The sequence below is a fragment of the Heterocephalus glaber genome, unplaced genomic scaffold (genome assembly GCF_053883595.1).
Source record: "Heterocephalus glaber isolate CG9 unplaced genomic scaffold, H.glaber_assembly_v1.0 deba00001457, whole genome shotgun sequence".
NCBI lineage: Eukaryota > Metazoa > Chordata > Mammalia > Rodentia > Bathyergidae > Heterocephalus > Heterocephalus glaber.
In genome coordinates, this window is record NW_028258305.1 from 37511457 (window position 1) to 37530151 (window position 18695).

Below are 18695 nucleotides of genomic sequence, written 5' to 3' on the forward strand. Positions count from 1 at the left end.
TGATAAAATACTATAGTCCTGGCACCTACAAGGGTGCCTGGCACATAGTACAATGTACAAATGTTTGTGTAATTTGTTCAATTAACTTTTGTAATGGCCATGAATATAAATATATAAAATATTTAAAAGAAAAATATAGACTGGACTTTTTAAAAATAAAACAACAGATAAACTTGTTTACTGATTTCAATCACTCTTTTTATTTTTTAGATGAGATCATTCTATGTTGCCCATGCTAGTCTTGAATTCCAGACCTCAAGATATACCCTTCCACCTCAGCTTTTCAAGTAGCTGGGACCACAAGTACATCCCATACTTCCCATACTTTGCTCAATTTCTTATTTAAATTTCAAATTATTTACAAATAATAAATATACTGGTTATTATCTGACTTCACTTCTAATAAAGAGTTGGTCCAAGTCAGATAAAAAGAAAACAAAAGTTTCTTAGGCAATATCATGATTACTTTTCCAAATGACAACAAACAAACTGTGGTATAGTCATAAAGTGGAAAATAATGCAATAATTAAAATAAACTATAGCTACCTAGAGCAATATGCAAAACAAAAGTGGTCATATACAATAAATATCCATATATTAGACTTCCTAAAAGAGGAAGAAATCTTGGAGGCAAATATATAGATGGCAAAATTTTTTTAAAAACAAAGTAAATCTGTGTGCGTGTGTGTGTGTGTGTGAGACAGCGAGACAGACAGAGACAGAGAGACAGACAGACTGGGGATGAAACCCAGGGCCCCTGTACTGTTGCGCCCCCACTCCTTTCTTTTATTCTGAGACAAGGTTTCACTAAATCACTCAGGCTGGACTTAAACTTGGCAATCTTCCTTCCTCAGCCTCCCACAGTGCTGGGATTATAGATGTGTGCCACCATACCCAGAAACAACTTTCAAGTCATATTAGTCGCTACATCTGCCAAAAAGAAGAGCATTCTGACTGGTAGCTTACTGGAGGGCCAGCAATGTCTTACTTCTTGACCTGGTTGATAGTTATATGCAAAATTATTCACTAAGGTGTATTTATGTTTATTAACTTTTCAGGATGTTTGTCACATTACATAATAAAAAGGATTTTTTGTGATACAACAGACTAAGACTTCAAAACATTAGAATAAACAAGATCAAGAAAAGTCCTAGCACTTGGAAGGCTTAGGCAGGAGATTCATGGAGGTCAGCCTGGTCTATACAAAAACTTCAAGAGCTAGACTGGCTAGCTAGAGAGCACTACATCCTGTCTTTAGAAAATGAGTTAAAAATGTTTTGAAGCTAAAGACACATATTAGAAATGTAGAAAACCAAAAAAAAAAAAAAGCTGCTATGTAGAAATGTAGAAAGAAATTAGAAGTGTTGTATGTCCAAGTTGTTATACAGCCAGAGTGTTAATATCCTGACAGATAAAAGTAAGATCATTTGCGCTAATGTAGCTGCAAATAACTCAGAGGTGCCTGGTAAGTTACCTCCCAGGGCTGAGATTCACTATAGATCATGGATATTTATCCTGGCATCTCTCATGCACTAGAAGGACAACCTTAAACAGGACAATACACGTGCAATCCTCTTGAAATTATATACAAACATTTGTAAATACATACACAAGTGCTAAGTAGAATGCCTACCATTTTCTTCAGATTTTCAAATGGGTCCATAACTGCTCAAATAACTAAAAGGTCTACTCCAGAAAGTCTCTGGACATTTAAATCCCTATATGAAAGACTTCATGATGGTGAGGAAAACGGCAGAGCCTTCTAAGCTTGAACACACAGGAAGAAATCTCTTTTTCTACGTGCAAGTATAAAGAGCAGTCAGCTGACAAAACATCACTACATTGCATGTCTCACCCTGAAGGCTGCATGCGAAGTGACCAGGCAAGGTTAATCTGGATTAAATCTATTCTACTTTCCGAGTATGATATACTTTTCAGTTTTTGCAAAGAAGTGAAATGCAGAATGCCCTTCACTTAAGTGACAGAAAATTGTTAACTATTATGTGTTACACTAATTAAAAGAAGTCAAAGCCTATACAAACCAAAACTCAATTCTAACCCCAATGTACAATTTCTAACATATGATTCCTATGGTTCCCAAATAATATTTTGCTTTTCATTATGAAAAATGTCAAAATAAAACATATGACATTATTTGTCCAGGAGCACCTTACAGCATTCTCTTCCCTGACATCTAACATTCTTTAGAATATGACTGAAAGTTATATATAATCTTTTAGGCATCCTAGATCTCAAACTCATTTTTAATGCCAGACAAGACATATCTAGTCACCATTATTTCCAGCCTGCAAAGGCAGAATAACAAATATACACTACACAAATGCAAAGTTTTGGCTGGAGATTTAGCCTCGCAAGCACAAGGTCCTGGTACCAAAACAAAAAAACAAAAAAACACATACAAAGTTTAATGTCTTTGAAGAACTCTAGAACTCAATCCAGATTTTTTTTAAAAACTAGAAAAAGGCACTATGCTCAGATTTGTTCTATTTCTAGTGTAGAAGATAACTTCAAAAGAAATACTAATTTTCAGAAGTAAATAATGCCTCATTTTTTTACTGAATTAAGAGTGACAATTCTCATGAGTTTTACCTAACTGGTCAAAGATTTCTTGTATAATTACAAATACAGATGCAATTTCTATACATATATATCACGATTACTACCTCCAAATGTTCCACCTTGCTAAAAACACAAAGGTGCCACAATCCTCTCATAATCAAGAGAATCAGTTTTGTCCTCATGCTCCTCGTTCTCACTCATCATGCCAATGCATCTCTGGTCTGAGGTAACAACTCTACGACACTGCTCACATCCAAGTCAGCTTTGGCTTTTCAAGCTCAACTTAGGCCCGTTTCTCCAAATCCCTACCCATTTAAGGCTTTGCAATCCCAAGATGTTCTTCAGACCCAGAGTACCCACTTTCTTAAGAGTAACAGTGTGGGCAGAAATTATATCCAGTAATCTGTGTTAATTGAACATCTGTGTTACTCTAGGACTAGGATAGTATTGGCATATTATAAAGAGATTTTTACCCTGGGTAGAAAGTTAAACAATGAACTTTCAATTTTTTCTCATGCCAAGTGATTTTTACAATCCCAGGTAATTAGTTAACAGTGAAACTGTTGGTAAGACTCCGAATTTTGAGGAGCAAAACTGCTCTGGGCACATGCAGGATTTGACCCTGATCATATTAATTACATTGAACAGAACTATCTAATCATGAAATGAACAAAGCTAGGTGGATGAGACCTCTAAGTCTCATCTAATTCTAGGACTCTAAACAATTTATGTTTTTTGAATGTTATGCCTCACTTAACAATGAAAATGTACTCCTTAAAAATAGTAAGACAGGAAAAAATCTTGCCAACAAAATAATTTTAATGCACAAGAGCTTACAAAAGAGATCATTTTGATTGTATCTGTGAAGCAAAAATTATTTTAAGTCCATTTAGCCTCTTTTATCTTTAGTGAAAAATTATTTTCAATTGTTTGAGATTGCTTACAAAAAGAATAAATTATTGATTAAATTTCTTCTAAATAAAAAGTGCTTAAAAATAAAAACCTTTCACCGCCTGCTATGCAAGCGCAAAGACCCAAGTTCGATCCCCAGTACCAAAATAAATAAATAAATAATAAAAAAATAAAAACCTCTTTAGCATCTTACAAAAGTACGAAATACAAGGTGATAAGATACCCTTAACAGCTTTCTCCATTTTTTAACAGAGATAATTACTAATTTAAAAGTGGAACATCAATTTTTTGTACCCTAGCTATAGTAGATTAAGACCTCAATGAATTTAACAACTCTCTCCCTGACATGCTGTGACTGCTGAACTGAACAGTTGGGTGGTAGTTTTTCAAATGTATACCAATTTCATAGTATGGCAGTACAGCAACCTGACCAATACAAAAAATTTTCAAATCAGCTAATAGGATAAAAGTCACAAATAGCTGAAATTACCACTGAAAATCTCATAGGAATGTACCTCAAAAGAGCTCAGCACACTATAGTTAAGTCCAGCTCAGCCAGTTTTCCCAATGTTGGACCAGACTGCTCTTTGTCCAGCTGACCACCAAAGTGAAGTTTTGAAAGTTGTTTTAAAAAAGAACTATCTTTAACATCAGAATAACAGCAGGAAACTACTCCTACTTCCCATTCCATCTCCCACAAAGCAGAGAAAATTTCTTTTCTTCTTTGTTGACTCCTTCTTCCTCCAGCTCAGGGCATGTATAAATACACATATGATGCAATTCTGCTAAGATACCACTAAAGCTAGGTGGAGTAACTAACAGCAGTAGAAGCAGCTGTTGCACAGCCTATCCAGTAACCTTTCCAGTAAAATCCAGCACTTCTTCCAGAGTAAGAGTTTTAACTGTGTGCATGGCTACCTAGAAAAAAAGGAGCCAGGCTAGGTGGAATAACAGGATGGAAGGAATCTGAGTTCCTTGACAACAGCAGGGGGCAGAGCTACCCAGCCAACCTGGACCTGAGAATAAATGTAATTCTACTTTAATCAAGCCACTATATTTTTTATTTTCCTTGAAATAGCTATTTAGCCTATTACCTAAAACTAATATAATACTAAATATTTACCGTATACTTACCAGATACCAGGCATATGGTTAAAAACGCCATAAATTTACTAGCTCAGTCATCACAATAACTCTCTGAGGTAGACAGGCAGTATTAGTACATTCTTTTGTAGAGATGAAGAAGCAGCAGTTTATAAAGAAGCTAAGTAGCTTGGCCAAGTTCAAATGACCTGAAAGTAGTAAGCCAATGTAATAACTACAAGAAAATTCTCAATTTTGCAGAAAGATTCAGCCAAAATGTGATTCAAAATCAAAATATTATATATACTGTGGAAATTGATGATATTAAAAAAATGAAGTACGGTAGCAATATATGATTGTTACCCCCCAAAACTCATTTACCTCTAATTGTTTGCTTTATAATGAGAAATATGACCTTGAACATAGAATAGACCTCAGAGATCATTTGCTCCAATGTCTTATTTTACAGGTGATAAAACCCAAAACAACAACAACAAAAAGGTGTTATTCAAAATATTTTGAATACACTGAATACTCCCCCCTAACATGTGACACAAGGAGAGAGGGTAGGGAAGGGGGATGATGGGAGGAATAATTAAAGTATGTTACATGCACATAAAAATCTACCAAAATAAAACCCATTCATTTGTATAACCAATATGCACCAATAAAAAATGGGGAGGAGTAAATGACAGGAAGAATCAAATGTCTCCAACACAAAATGTCTCTGGTTTTATAATGACCATAAATAGCATTATTAATTGCACAGGCTGTAAATTACTTTATAGAAATATATTCTTGTGAAGGTTAATTTTATGTGAACTAAATAGCATGTTTATTTTACGTTATATAAATATGACATGAAAAATACCTTTTAAATCAGAGAATGATAATGGTCAAACAATATAAAATGAGTATTTTACATTAAACCATCTGTTTGAGGGCTGCAGTGAGACACTGGACTTTCTATCTTTAGATTAAAGCTAATTTTAAAATGTAACTAAAAATTCATGGCCTGAAAGTCAACTTCTATTATGAAAGAAGAAGTCTTTCAGTCAAGCAAAAGCCAGAAACTGGGTCAAGCTGTCACCTACAATTAAGGAACATATTTTAGGTAGAGGACTATTATCTTCACAAAGACAGATCCCACCTGTCCTGTTCATCATTGCATCCTAACAAAGTACTTGATACATGGTGGACATGTAATAAAAGTTGCCAGAAGAACATTTCGAGAACCTGCTGACTGCCTTTGCAATCCACAAAAGTTGAAAAGAAAAATCCTTCTATAAGGAGGATGAATTCTGCTTCCAGCCCTGACAGAGTAAAAGGTACTTATAACCTAGTGATTTAAAGGAGAATATGGTCATAGCAGAAAATATACCAAGGGTTGGCAATGAGGCCCAGTGTAGGAGTGCTTGCCTAGCACACACAAAGCCTTGGGTTTCATAGCCAGTACTAACCCCCTTCCCAAAACCAAAGTAAAAAACCTGAAAAATAAAAGTAAAATACAGCAGAAAAATCTGTTAAATGCAGCTAATACAATACTTAAAATATGTATATCTTAAACATTATTAGAAAAGAAGAAATATTTTAAATTAATGGCTTGTTTCTACTCTAGAAAGCTTCAAAAAGAAGGGCAAATTAACCCCAAGAAGGAAATAAGTCAATGAAATAATAACTGAAAAAAAAAATCAATAATGCTAAAGATGGTTCTTTGAAAAAGTCAAAAGAACTGACAAATTCCTAGTAAGATTGATTAAGAAAAAAAGAGAAGAAATTATCAATACCAGAAATACATAGGCTGTTATTACTACAGATCCTACAAAGAAAATGTAATGCCTAAAACTTAACACCTTGATGAAAATATAAAAATTTCTTGAAAAACATGCCTGGCCAAAGTTGACAAAATATGAAGTAAAGTCTGATTAGGTCAATATCTATTAAGGAAAATAAATTCATTATCAAAATTCTTCCCACAAAGCAAATTCCACTCAGTGTAACCAATAAATTCTGTAAGACAGAAGGAAAAAAATACCAATTTTATACAAATGCTTTCAAAGAACAGAGGTTAACACTGCACAGCTCACTTTATGCAGTCAACACAATTCTGATACCAAGGTTTGACCTTGAATCTTCTTTATCCACTTATTCAGCAAATATTTATTAATATATACTTTGTTCCAGGTAATCAAGCAAATGTCTTTGGCTTCTCTAGCAAGAAAAAGGCTTTCTATGACTACTTGCAAACTTTCCCAATGAAAGTCATCCCATTAGTGGCATTGGTTTTATGACTAGTTATCTAATTCCTCAAAGTTTCTATTTCCTTTTCTATAAAATGGGAATAATGGTAGCATCGGAAAGGAAGTCATCCTTAAACACTTAGCTATCTCCCACCTAACTAACTGATCAACAGCTATTATCATCATTACCCCTGGATTTTTATTTTATTTTTCCTTTTAATAGAATATCCTAATTCTCACATTTGAGTTAAATATGCAACCATACCATGGTTATTTGTTATTTACCAGTATACTTGCATCCATTTCTTTGTACCTGTGGAACAGACAAGTTTAAGTACAAGTTTAGAAAAGGGGGAAAGAAGAGAGGTGTTACGGCTTGTATCTAGATGCCCCCCAAAGCCTCATGCAGTCATAGGTGGGGCTTTTCAGAGGTGGCTGGATCTACAGTGTGCGATGCTGGGATTAAGGGTGTGTGATTACTAAATTATCCACTGATTGGTTTGGCGTAGTTCTGAGAGTGGATAATGGAAGGCCCTCCCTGGGAATGAATGGTACCCGCCACAAGGGCGAGCAGCCTGGACAGAATATAAGGGGGAGAAAGAGGGCTACTGTGATTGCTTGTCGCTTGCTGCCTTCAGCCTGCTTGCTCTGCAGTGCCTTCTGCCTGCCACCCTGCCTGAGAGCCAGCCAGCTATGACCTGAAATCTCTGCAAACTGTGAGGGGAAACATACCTTTCTGCCTTTAACTCTGGGTGTTGGGTATTTTTGTCTGAGCAACGAGAAGGTTAACTAAGACAAGAGGGAAGAGGGAGGAGGGAGAGAATCACTTTTAGTTGAGCAGTATTCACATTTCATACAACACATATATCTGAATAAAAATTTAAAAATATAAGTGACTTGTACCAGGGAATGAATGCAATTTATAAAATTATTCACCACAGGATTCATTTTTAAAATATGAAAAAAAGAGTGCATTGTGAGTGATTTATTAACATTCAATTTGCAGGAGACTTTTCAGAAAAATCTCCTTCACAAAGGTGGGAAACCCACACCAACCATTCTGGAAATAATCAGCCTCCATCTGAGGGGGCTACAGCACTACCTCCATGCTTTCATCACGACAACATCACAAGGAAAGGCAGTCTGCCTGCAGCCTGAGGGGAACAGGCAACTCACTTTAAAATAAACAGGTAAGGAAGATCCTTTCCCAAGTATTCCCTCTCTCGTTTTCTTTTTCAGGTACTATATTCATTGCCTCTCTTCCAGGACAGATCAATAAATCCAGTATAACATCAAGTCCCAGCTGTTGCTCAGGAAATATACCCTGACTATCCAAGGGAAAAACAACTGCACACAGCTCACTCAACTGGGCTGAGGCAGGGGTTGGTGACAGGCGAGCCCTACTGATGAGCGGCAGCAGGAAGGACTGAAGTCGCTCCCAAGGGAGGGTGGTAAGGAGGCTGCAATCTGACAGTCATCAGCTCAGGCGTAGAGGGGTGCGCATGACTTTGCAGAGAGTGCCCATGTGTTGCAAGCCTCTAAAACACACTTAATTTGCACTTTGACCTTACAGATGTTAACCTAGTATAACAGACAGGAAATCACATTTCCATACTGGGAAGAATTGAATCAATCACATCAATGTTGAAAGTTTAACAAAAAAAAAGTTTGCTATATGAATCTTATGTTTTCATCTTGTAAAAAAACAAAATGAAAATGCAAAATAAATTATGTAAAAATTAATCATGGAAAAATTCTTCAATCTAGACCTCTAAGATTTGGGTCCTTTACCCTATGTAATGTATGCCTCAATGACGGAAAAAAAGAAAACCATGAATATGGAAAAAAGCTCCTAATTTTCAATATTATTTTAAGAGTATGAAATATTTTTATTACTCTCTAGTTTTTATGTTTTCCCCTTTACAGTGTAACATGCTCCCTTATATAATATGACAAACTTATGTTTCTTCTACAACCAAATCTGACTCTAACAAAACCAAACCAATACGTTAAACTGCTCTAGTACAGGCAGACAGCCTTCTCCTCCAGTGTGTAACTTACCGCGGGTAGTGTAAGCCATGTGGCAACAAGGCGGTTGTTGATCCAGCGATACCAAGATGAGTTTACAAACATCAAAGGTAAGAAGGGACCCAGCATGAAAACGCTGCCAAAAAAGCTTCCACAAAAAAGAATGAGTATAAAGTAAATTCCTTTCCATGACACCATGATTCTGAAAGAGATAACAAAAGGATATATTGTTATTATCCATTAATTGCTCAAATTCCATATTAGCATGAGGCATATACAGTAATAATCCTTTTTTTTTTTTTAGAGACTGAGTCTCACTATATAGTTCAGGCTGGGCTTGAACTCTGTGTGATCCTCCTGTCTCAGCCGCCCCAATGTTGGGATTACAGGCAGGTACCACCACACCCAGTTATAATAATCTTTTTTTCCCATTAAGTTTATTGGTACATTTTAGGTATACAATAGTTACATTCATTATTGGGATCTTGTACCTTTACATGATATGTCTTGGTTCTTATTTTTATCTCCTTCCCCTGCCCTCCCTTCACCCCCTCCACCCTTCCCTATTTACAAAGACTTTGTTTCCATTTTTTCCTTTTCTCCTATTTTTTCCTTTCCCTTCTTTCCTTTCCCCTACCCCTCCCACTTCCCCTACTCCTTCAGACCTTTTCTTCCTATTTCACATTATCAATTATACATTTTCAACCTTTTTTACACTTTCAGTTTTTCACACCAGAGCAGTTATAATAATCTTTAATAAGAGGGTTACAGAAAAAGTTCTGATAAAAATCCAAGAGCCTAAATTTCATGGCAGTACCCCTCCAATGTGTTCTATAGGTCTAACAAGTTTCCACTACATTAGAAATTTATATTCTCAGCAGAATAAATGTCTCATCTCCCAGGGACGAGAGGGAGGCTGTCTAGTTTCAGAAAACTTTTTTTAATCATTATTAGTATTTATCATGAAATAATGTGTCTTCTTTCGCAGGATGTTACCTAACATAAAATCTTAAATGCCCACAGTTGTTTTCTACCCAGGAGCAGAAATAATGGACAAAGAATTGCCCAACAGCTTCCTTGGGGTGAGGACACCTAAAAACAATGGGAGTTCAACAGAGTGCACTAAAATAAAAATAAATTTTTCTTCAACCTATCAATGTTTATTCTTTACATTACACTCTAAAAATAACTGAGCACCTACCACAAACTAGCTCTTTATCAGCTGATGGGATAAGTGGAAGTCGGACTCTTCACTGTCTTTCCTAAGGTATTTACCAATAATTACATTCGGGAGTCCTCAAAAGCAGAACATAACGTGGATATTGTTAAATAAATGGTAACAGTTTAAAATGAAAAATCAAACATCTGATTTTATAATCTAGACTACATTAGAGCAAAACTATATTCTGCTTCAGGATAATAAAATTGTTGGAAACACTGGAACTATGAAAACAATAACAGCCTTAAAATTTATATATTAAAAAAGGTATTCCAGAGATCAAGACTCCTACAATTTTTAAAAAGAGTCACAACAAAGAACAAATAAAATTTCAAATGTCATGGTAGTTTTTAAAAATGTCAAACGACAAAACAGGTCAATCCCTTACCAACACAGAATCGTGTTTATCTGGGTACTAAGTATATTTTTTTAAAAAACTCTTATTAATACTTGACTGCACATACAAAATCCTTCAAAGCACAAACAGAACAGATATCTACTAAGAACTGGATTTTTGCAACCTTAAGGACTGAGCAGCATAGATGGTGAAAAAGACCCTCGGGAAGCAGCAGGCCAAAGGCTCTAGCCCTCAGTAGGCTCTGTGAGGCCTGAGTTCCCGCACATCCTCTGCCTCCCTTTCTCTGAGGCTAAAGACACCTAAGGCAGCTTCTCTGTTGGTAATTTCAATATTCTTGACCCCTACTTTCTTTTCCTCCCTCCCCTCAAAAAAGAAAAAGCTCCTGCAACGCTCCTACTCTACTCGAAAAGCTTCTCTATTGCTGTTTTCCCTGTCAGTTCACCATCACGGCACACCGCTTCCCCCAGCGCAGGCTCTCCTGTGCCTCTCCTCCACTCCCTGAGTTCCCATAGCTATCATCTGATGGAATCTTTTGCCCTGAACAGAGAGAAACAGGCCCACGGAGAGTTAAGATGGACACGGACAGTCGACAGCATCGGATCTTTTCTGCCTAGGGTTTCTTCCTCTGTATCACGCTGCCTCCCTCACACTAAACAGCCAAGACTCAGGATGCCAACTTAACCTTCAAACGTGTACTCAAGTGAAGGCTTAAGTAGGTACAAAGGGTTTTGTCACACAAACACACAGATTATCCAGACCAAATCCAAGCTAAAATTACTTTTCCATTCTATGATTTCTTTCCCAATCTTTTAACCATTTATTCGCTTTTGAGGATTCAATAAACACAGAGAGATCCCTTCTGTGTGGCAAACACGTGCTGGGCACCTGGGGACGGGACAGTGAGTGTGACAGACACTGCCAAAGCTCTTACACATCTCACAAACGGTTTCTCTCTCATGAGTTCCTCCCTGGCTTTGAATTTAATCTAGCCTTTTCCTGTATCTTCTTTCAAGTTTTAAGGGATTGACAGGGTACTTATTTGGCACAGCTAAAATTAAAATCACGAATATACAAACAATTGACACTGTCAAGTGCTGACAATGAGTAGCCTGAACTCACGCACACTGCTGGTGAGGACGCAAACTGGAATGGCAACTCTGGAAAATCGGGCAGTTTCTTAAAATGTTTAATCTATACTTACCACATAACCCAGACATTCCACAACTGAATATTTGGGACAAATGAAAATTAAGGTTGACACAAAGTGCTCTACATAATTATCCATAGCAACATTATTCCCAAGTGCCAAGACTGGAAATAACCCAACTGTTAGTCAGAGGTGGGCAGAAACTACAAGAAATCTGTAAAACAGAATATTACTGAGCAGTAAAGGCAAAATTACCAAGGCATGCAGCATCTTGAGTTAATCTCACCAGCACTGTACTGAGTGAAAGAAGCTGGGCCCAAGAAAAACTTTTTAAAAACTGGACATTATTTTATATGATATTCTGGGTCACACAAACCTACAGGAGAGGGAAACAGAGCAGCAGTTGGCAAAGGTCAAGGGTGGGGAGAAAGTCTGACTGCACAGGGAGGTTTTGGGGCGGAGGAAGCTGTTCTGTCTCGTGGTTGCAATGGTGGTAACAAGACTGGATACTGGGGGAAAACTCACACAAACTACTGTTTTCGGTGCCAAGGCTTCATGCATGCTGATCTACATTCCCAAGACCATACAATGCTGTTTGTAGATTAAAAATTAAATTTAAAAATTATGCTATGTGACTTGGGAGGCTGAGGCAGGAGGATTGCAAGTTTGAGGCCAGCCTAGGCAACTTGCCAACTCGATCAAGACACTGTCAGTCAATGAGTCAACCAATCAACATGGTGGGAATATAGCTCAGTGGTAAGGTGTCCCTGGGTCCAATGCCCAGTACCAAAAATAAACCAACTTATGCTGCGTGAGATAAAATTGGAGAAAATATTCATTATGATCTGTAACTAGGGGAATTCTGTACTTCTGTATTATTTCAATTAAAATAACCTAAAATTTATGTAGCTTTAAAAATATTCCAGGCACTTATCTGACATCCACAGACTTGTTTAATAGTAACAACAATCCCATGCTGTAGGTATTCATTGCCCCTATCTATCTATCTATCTATCTATATATATATATGGATACTGAGGCAACAAGAGGTTAATTTGCTCAAGGTTACACAAGTAGTAAAGCACAACTAGTAAAGCTCAAGTTTACACAACTAGTAAAGGTGGGACTGACTCCAAGCAATATGTTGTTAGAGTCCGCACTCAGTCAACTACACTATGCTTTTTTTTTTAATTCTGAGATATCCTTAATAGAACATCAAAGTCCTCCTTTAAAAAAAGCCTTAATTTATTAGAAATATAAATTCTAAAGAAGGCATTATTGTCTCAGTGCAACACTAAAGAATGAAATCTTTCATTGTAGCCAAGAGTGCTATCATCACTTGAGAAAAGTATCTGTCATAAAAAATCACAGTTCAGAGGGCTGATAGTAAGCAATGATATAGAATAAAAAAAGTTCCCCCAAAATGGTAGTAAAAGTTACTTCGAAGGATGATACTCTTTGACAGTGTTTCATAACAACAAAATGGGCCTTTCCTTTGCAAATCTACAGAACAAAAAACACAATGGTCACAAAGTAGCAGAATTTCAAATAATTTTGCTGCTAGGTATCTACTATAGTAAGTGACTACAACATTAAACAATTCTTTATTTTTTTTTTGGTACCGGAGATCGAACTCGGGACCTTACATTTTCAAGGCAGGCGCCGGAACCACTGAGCTAAATCCCCGGCCTTAAACAATACTTTATTTCTTGAGGTAGTATTCCAACATCTTTTGAATGAGATCTGACTATGAAGATTTGGTAATATAAGTGATACTTAAAAGCTAGTTTTCACATTACTTTGTTTCAGAAGTTAAAAAAAAATAGTGCTTAACAACATCCTTTTTTTAGCACATTACAATTTTTCAAAACAGTCTACTTCATCCTCAAATTTCAGCCATCATCTATAATTTCTTTTCACTATTGCCTTCCACCCTTACTCCAACAAATATAACTCCAATGTTTCAAGTAAGAGATCAACAAATCACTGAATGCTTCGTAACCTATTTTCAACAAATTTCTTAAAAGTTTGCGGCAATAGTTGGTAAGAGATGACAAAGTAATACAAGAAATATTCTAGGTGATTAATATTTTGGATTCTATGAAAATACTTCAGAAAACTTTTTAAAAAGTTAATAAATCAAACCTTGAATTTGTTATTTAGGATTTTTAAAGCTTTAACCAAATCTGAAGTACCACAGAAACTGACCTCACAGACTAGGATTAGCAGTTTCTTCTACAGATATGGTTGATTTATTAGAATATCATTAATAGAGATTGGCAGTGAAGCTCTTATTGAAATATAGGATCAAGGGATCAAGAAATCAGCCCTGAAGCCCTCTTCCCCAAGCCTTTACCATTCAAAGACACGTGCAGACAGATAATAATGCAAATCAGCAATAAAACTTACCAGAGAGATTATTCTAATGTTGAATTCAAAGATCTCTGGGGCAATGCAGCATGCCTCTGTAGGTTACTGGAAAAGGAAAAAAGCATCTTTAGCCTAAATTGCAATCAATATTTATTTTAAGAAACCTTACTTAGCCTATCCCATGGAACTCATCCAAAAGGAATATTCATGTATTAGTTAATATTTCTCTTTCACCCATCTGTATGTTAATCTTTAAAATTTATCCATTTTTAAAAACTTATTTTCATGATCAATGAGTTATTCTTAAATGATGAAATGGGTTTTCCTTGTAATGAAGTGCCAATGTATAACTGCACTTGCAGGAAGTATAGATTTCACTTATAAATGTTTAACCATTTTAATTAAATCATAGAGTGGTATTATATATAAATATAGAACATTATTAAATTTGGTAATGTGGGACCAGGGATTTAGCTCAGTGGTAGCGCCACCTGCCTTGGAAGCACAAGGTTCTGAGTTTGATCCCCGGTACCAACAAAAAAATTTGGTAATGTGTGGTACACTGTACATTTGGTAATATGTGGTAGATATCAAGATAACAATTTAAGTTTATTGTGTGATTCATACTGCTAACTTAAAATGGCAGTCAACAAAACACTATTCTTCTTTTTAAAAGAAGATACAATTTTGTAATTTATACTTTAAAAGTATAATACTATATAGGTGTTACAATTCTAAAGCAAAATTTTAATACCTTGTACAAAAATTATTCTGAATTTTAGAAGTTCACAGGAATTTATTGAATGTTATGGTTTAGACCTAAAATATCCCCTCCAAATGCCGTGTATGGTGGTACACTTGTCATCCCACCACTGAGCAGGAGGATCACCATGAGTTCGAGGCCACCATGGACTACATAGTGAGACTGTCTCAAAAGAGAGAGAGAGAGAGAGAGAGAGAAAGAGAGAGAGAGAGAGAGAGAGCGCCTTCAATCTCCTGTTCAGAGATTGGAAGGTGACTGGATCACTGAGGTGCTGTGCTCATCAGTGGATTTATCCAGCAATGAGCTCAGGAGCTGAATGTGCTGTGGAGGCAGAGCCTGGTCAGAAGGCCTGCATGGGCCCCTGGGCACTTGACCTGGAAGGGTGCGCTCTTGTCCCTGGCTCTCCCCTCTCTCTGCTTCTGTGCTGCAAGGTGATCAGCTGTCCTCCACCACACCCTTCTACCATCAGTTTCCTGCCTCAGAGCCAGCGGACCACCACACACTAAATCCTCTAAAACCCTGAGGCAAAATACACCTCTCCCTCTTTCAGTTGCAAGGATCAGGTATAGAATTTGGCCCCAGTGACAGAAAAGTGACAAACAATGGGGAAGCTCACTGTCTTCCTGTAACCCCTAACACAACATATAGCACACAGAAACAGGGACAGGGAGTAGAAACGGGGGTTATCAACTTCCACGAGAGGAAAGTCCAGTTACTTACCTAGTAAATTAAACATATAATCTTTTACAATCCTTTAAAATAAAAAGGACATACCATTGAAAAGTAATTGAACACCTCCATTTAACATTATTTTTGTACATTCTTTGTATAATTTGGTATGTTATTTCTTTAAAAAGCTATCAGAAAAAAAAAGTTTTAAAAATGGCATATCTATTTTACAGCCAAATACAGACACAGAAGCAAACTGCAGATTATCTTGAAAAGCTATGGCTACTTCAAGTGTAATTCAACAACTTTTTCTGAAAAAAAAAACAAAAACAAAAACTTTTCCTTCAGAAACTTAATACACTCTCCACTCACTCCACTAACTTCCTAGTTCAGCCTGTGAGTCTAATTCTGACGCTTGCCCATGGTATCAAAGTATCTCTGGCTTAAATGGCCGCAATACCAAACAACAGCCAAAACAGTATAGAAGCCAAGACAGGGCCTAGCTAGGCTTCCTATTCAGTTGCACACATCATTCTTGGAGGATGACAATGTGGGAGGATATTCCTCACAAGGGTTGATGACATTAGGGAAACCTACATGTTCTTCCACAAGAAGGAACCAGATTTTACTTCATAGACTCTCATTATATTCCTCACATGTCAAGTGTTAACAACTAGCATTACCCTCACAGGAAGCTAAGTGCACAAGCAAAAGCAATGCACAGTGACATATACACAGCAACAGGGGTATGTGAGGTGTGCAAATGGTGTTAGGGTCAAGGGAGGACGTACTCCACGAAGGAGGATTAAAGACACTGGCCTTTTGGAGGACAAGTGGTTGGCAGGGCAGAAAAACTATTTGAGGTAGTAAAACAAAATATGCAGAATCACAGAAATTTGAAACATCAAGTGATTAGTTAGGGAACTACTCATTAAATATTACTGAGATATAGAGGTACAGGGTACGAACCAGTGGCCTGCAAGAAACTACAAGGGAGAAAGTTCCACATACCCAGGTCAGAAGGGCCATGAATACCACCTTTAGTCTGTCACCAGGTAGGGCTGGGCAAAAAACTAAAGCATATGACTCATGTTTTAGGGTAAATGTAGACATGATATGGACTGGATCAGTGTATAGACTGGTTTTGTTAAGGGCCTTCTCTGGACTTTAGAACAGACAGTGCATGGGACTTGCTGGCAAAACTCCCAAGAGTCAAAGATACTGATATCAGAAGTCTTTAAGCCAGGACAGACACAGACCTCAACGGCAGCTCAAGAGCTCAATGGTGAGATGCTTGTGACCGCATTCCTTAGCTTGATCCTTCATCTGTATAGTGAAGAGGCTGGGGGGAATATCTCTCTGAAGCTTCTGCTAACACAGAAATGCTGGATACCAGTAACTCTTTGAGCACCTAATATTTGCCAGGCACTTTACAGAGGGCTCTTGGTACTTACATATTTAATCCCTACAGATTCAACCATTTATAAACACCCCAGAGGCCCATGACATGGAGGTAATCTGCAATTCTGCTGAAGTTCAGCAAGGCTGATATCAAAAAAGAGAAATCATTTTAGTAATTAATAACTGTGCAGTATCCTAATTCCCAAAGGGCCTTTATTGTACTTAACTTCATATGTGCTTCCTGGGGAAGTGATAGGCTCTAGTGGGTTTATAAATATGCAGTTTCAAAAGGACCTTCCCATATCTCTTGATAATGTCAAGTGTATCCTGAAATAGGCACTCTACATTCTCCTCTAATCCAAACAAAAGCCTCAAGTATAGGTATTGATTATGTTAGTGGCGTTTACAGGTGAGGAAGTGAGAGATCTGGTTCTCTTAATTACAAGTCCCCCACACTGTTTATATGGAAATAGGTGAGAGAAAGGACCGAGAGCCAGGGGCATGCCCAGGAAATAAAGTGGAAAGAGGACAGAACTAGGGACAACAGAAGACTGAAAGGCAAAAAAGTAAATAATGAGTAAAGAAAATATATAAGAATACTTTTAAGTAATTGCAAATTCATTTATTCATAAGATGAGAGGTCAATAAAGTACCTATGGGCCAGGGATTTACCTCAGTGGTGCTGCCGCCTGCCTCACAAGTGCAAGGCCCTGAGTTCGATCCCCGGTACCAAAAAAAAAACAAACAAAAAATAAATAAAAAAATAAAGTACCTACAAAACCAGACAATCTCTTTATGCTGAAGTTCCATTTCTTGCATTCTGCTCTACTAAATATGAAGCTCTGGAAACTCCCCATGCTTTTCAAGAAAGAAAAATGAAAAACAACTTATATATTTAGATATACATATATAAACATTCTTGTGTATTTAATAAACAAATTTTCCCTAGATTTTCTAATGAAAAACTGTTATTCTTTGTAAGATAGGCTCACTAGTAATCAGTGAAATAAAAATTAAGATGAAAACACCATTTTCCTATTATTTTATTAGAAAAATAAAAATATGATATTCCACATGAAAGTACTTCTCTGTTCTGCTACTAAGATTATACATTAGTACCACCTTTTAGGTAAATGATAAGAAAGTATCTGTCAGGTTGAAGTGATGGAGCATGCCTGTAATCAGAGCACTCTAGGAGGTGCACGCAGGAGGATCCCAAGTTCAAGCCCAGCCTAGGCAACTGAGCAAAACCCTGTCTCAAAATAAGAAAACCTAAGACAAAAACAGTGCTGCGGGGGGATAGCTCAGAGAAAAGGCTCTGAGTTCCATCCCAGGTACCACAAAAGAAAAGATAAAAAAAGAAAAAGGAAAAGGAAAAAGAAAAGAACTTGTCAAAATGGAAAAGTGCATATTTAATTAACAACTATATTTCAAAATCTCTACCATGCAGAAATATTCACAGAAATGCACAAAGATATGGGAACAAGGCTGTCCATTGAAGTATAATTTGTAATACTGGACAACAGGAGATAATAAAGCCTCCCTCCCAATAAGGGCAGGACAGACCATTTATATTATGGTCTACTAAGCTACTCAAAAGAATAAAGTAACTCACACTGATAGGAAAGGATATCGGTAATGTTATTCAGTAAGTAAACTGCAAAGAATTATGTATATTATGATCTTTTGTTTGCCTGTATAAGTCAAATTCTAAAAAATGTATACATATGTTTTTATGTAAATAAATATATTTCTAGTTAAATAAAAAAAACTGACTTCAATAAGAAAGCATGATAAACCCAAGATTACTCTACAAAGAGGCTGCCTAGAAATAGGTATCTGCTCCTCAAGCTTCTTCCATTCTTTTATCTGCCTTAGGGGATCCTCCTTGACCAAACCTAAGTGGAAATCAGAGATCAGTGCTG

At 36.8% G+C, this 18695-nt stretch overlaps 1 protein-coding gene and 1 long non-coding RNA gene across 9 annotated transcripts in view; one reads left to right on the forward strand and one right to left on the reverse strand.

Annotated features, from left to right (window-relative positions):
- LOC110347935 (uncharacterized) overlaps positions 1-8878 on the forward strand; it is a 107053-nt gene extending 98175 nt beyond the window's left edge. For both annotated transcript variants that reach the window (XR_015453207.1, XR_015453208.1), the window contains exon 3: positions 7822-8878. This is a non-coding gene — a long non-coding RNA (uncharacterized LOC110347935). The remainder of the gene's footprint in view (positions 1-7821) is intronic.
- Positions 1-9043, reverse strand: part of Lclat1 (lysocardiolipin acyltransferase 1) — a 103117-nt gene extending 94074 nt beyond the window's left edge. For 5 of the 7 annotated variants that reach the window (XR_015453205.1, XR_015453204.1, XM_004839252.4 and 2 more), the window contains exon 1: positions 8877-9041. Coding sequence is in view for 3 of the 7 variants with exons in the window: in XM_004839252.4 (XP_004839309.1) it covers positions 8877-9041 (165 nt within the window). In the remaining 4 variants the exon portion in view is untranslated. Of the gene's footprint in view, positions 1-4626; positions 4785-8876 lie in introns of all 7 variants that reach the window. The other 2 variants (XM_021253685.2, XM_021253686.2) reach the window with 2 other exon arrangements.
- Between the last annotated feature and the right edge of the window lie 9652 nt (positions 9044-18695).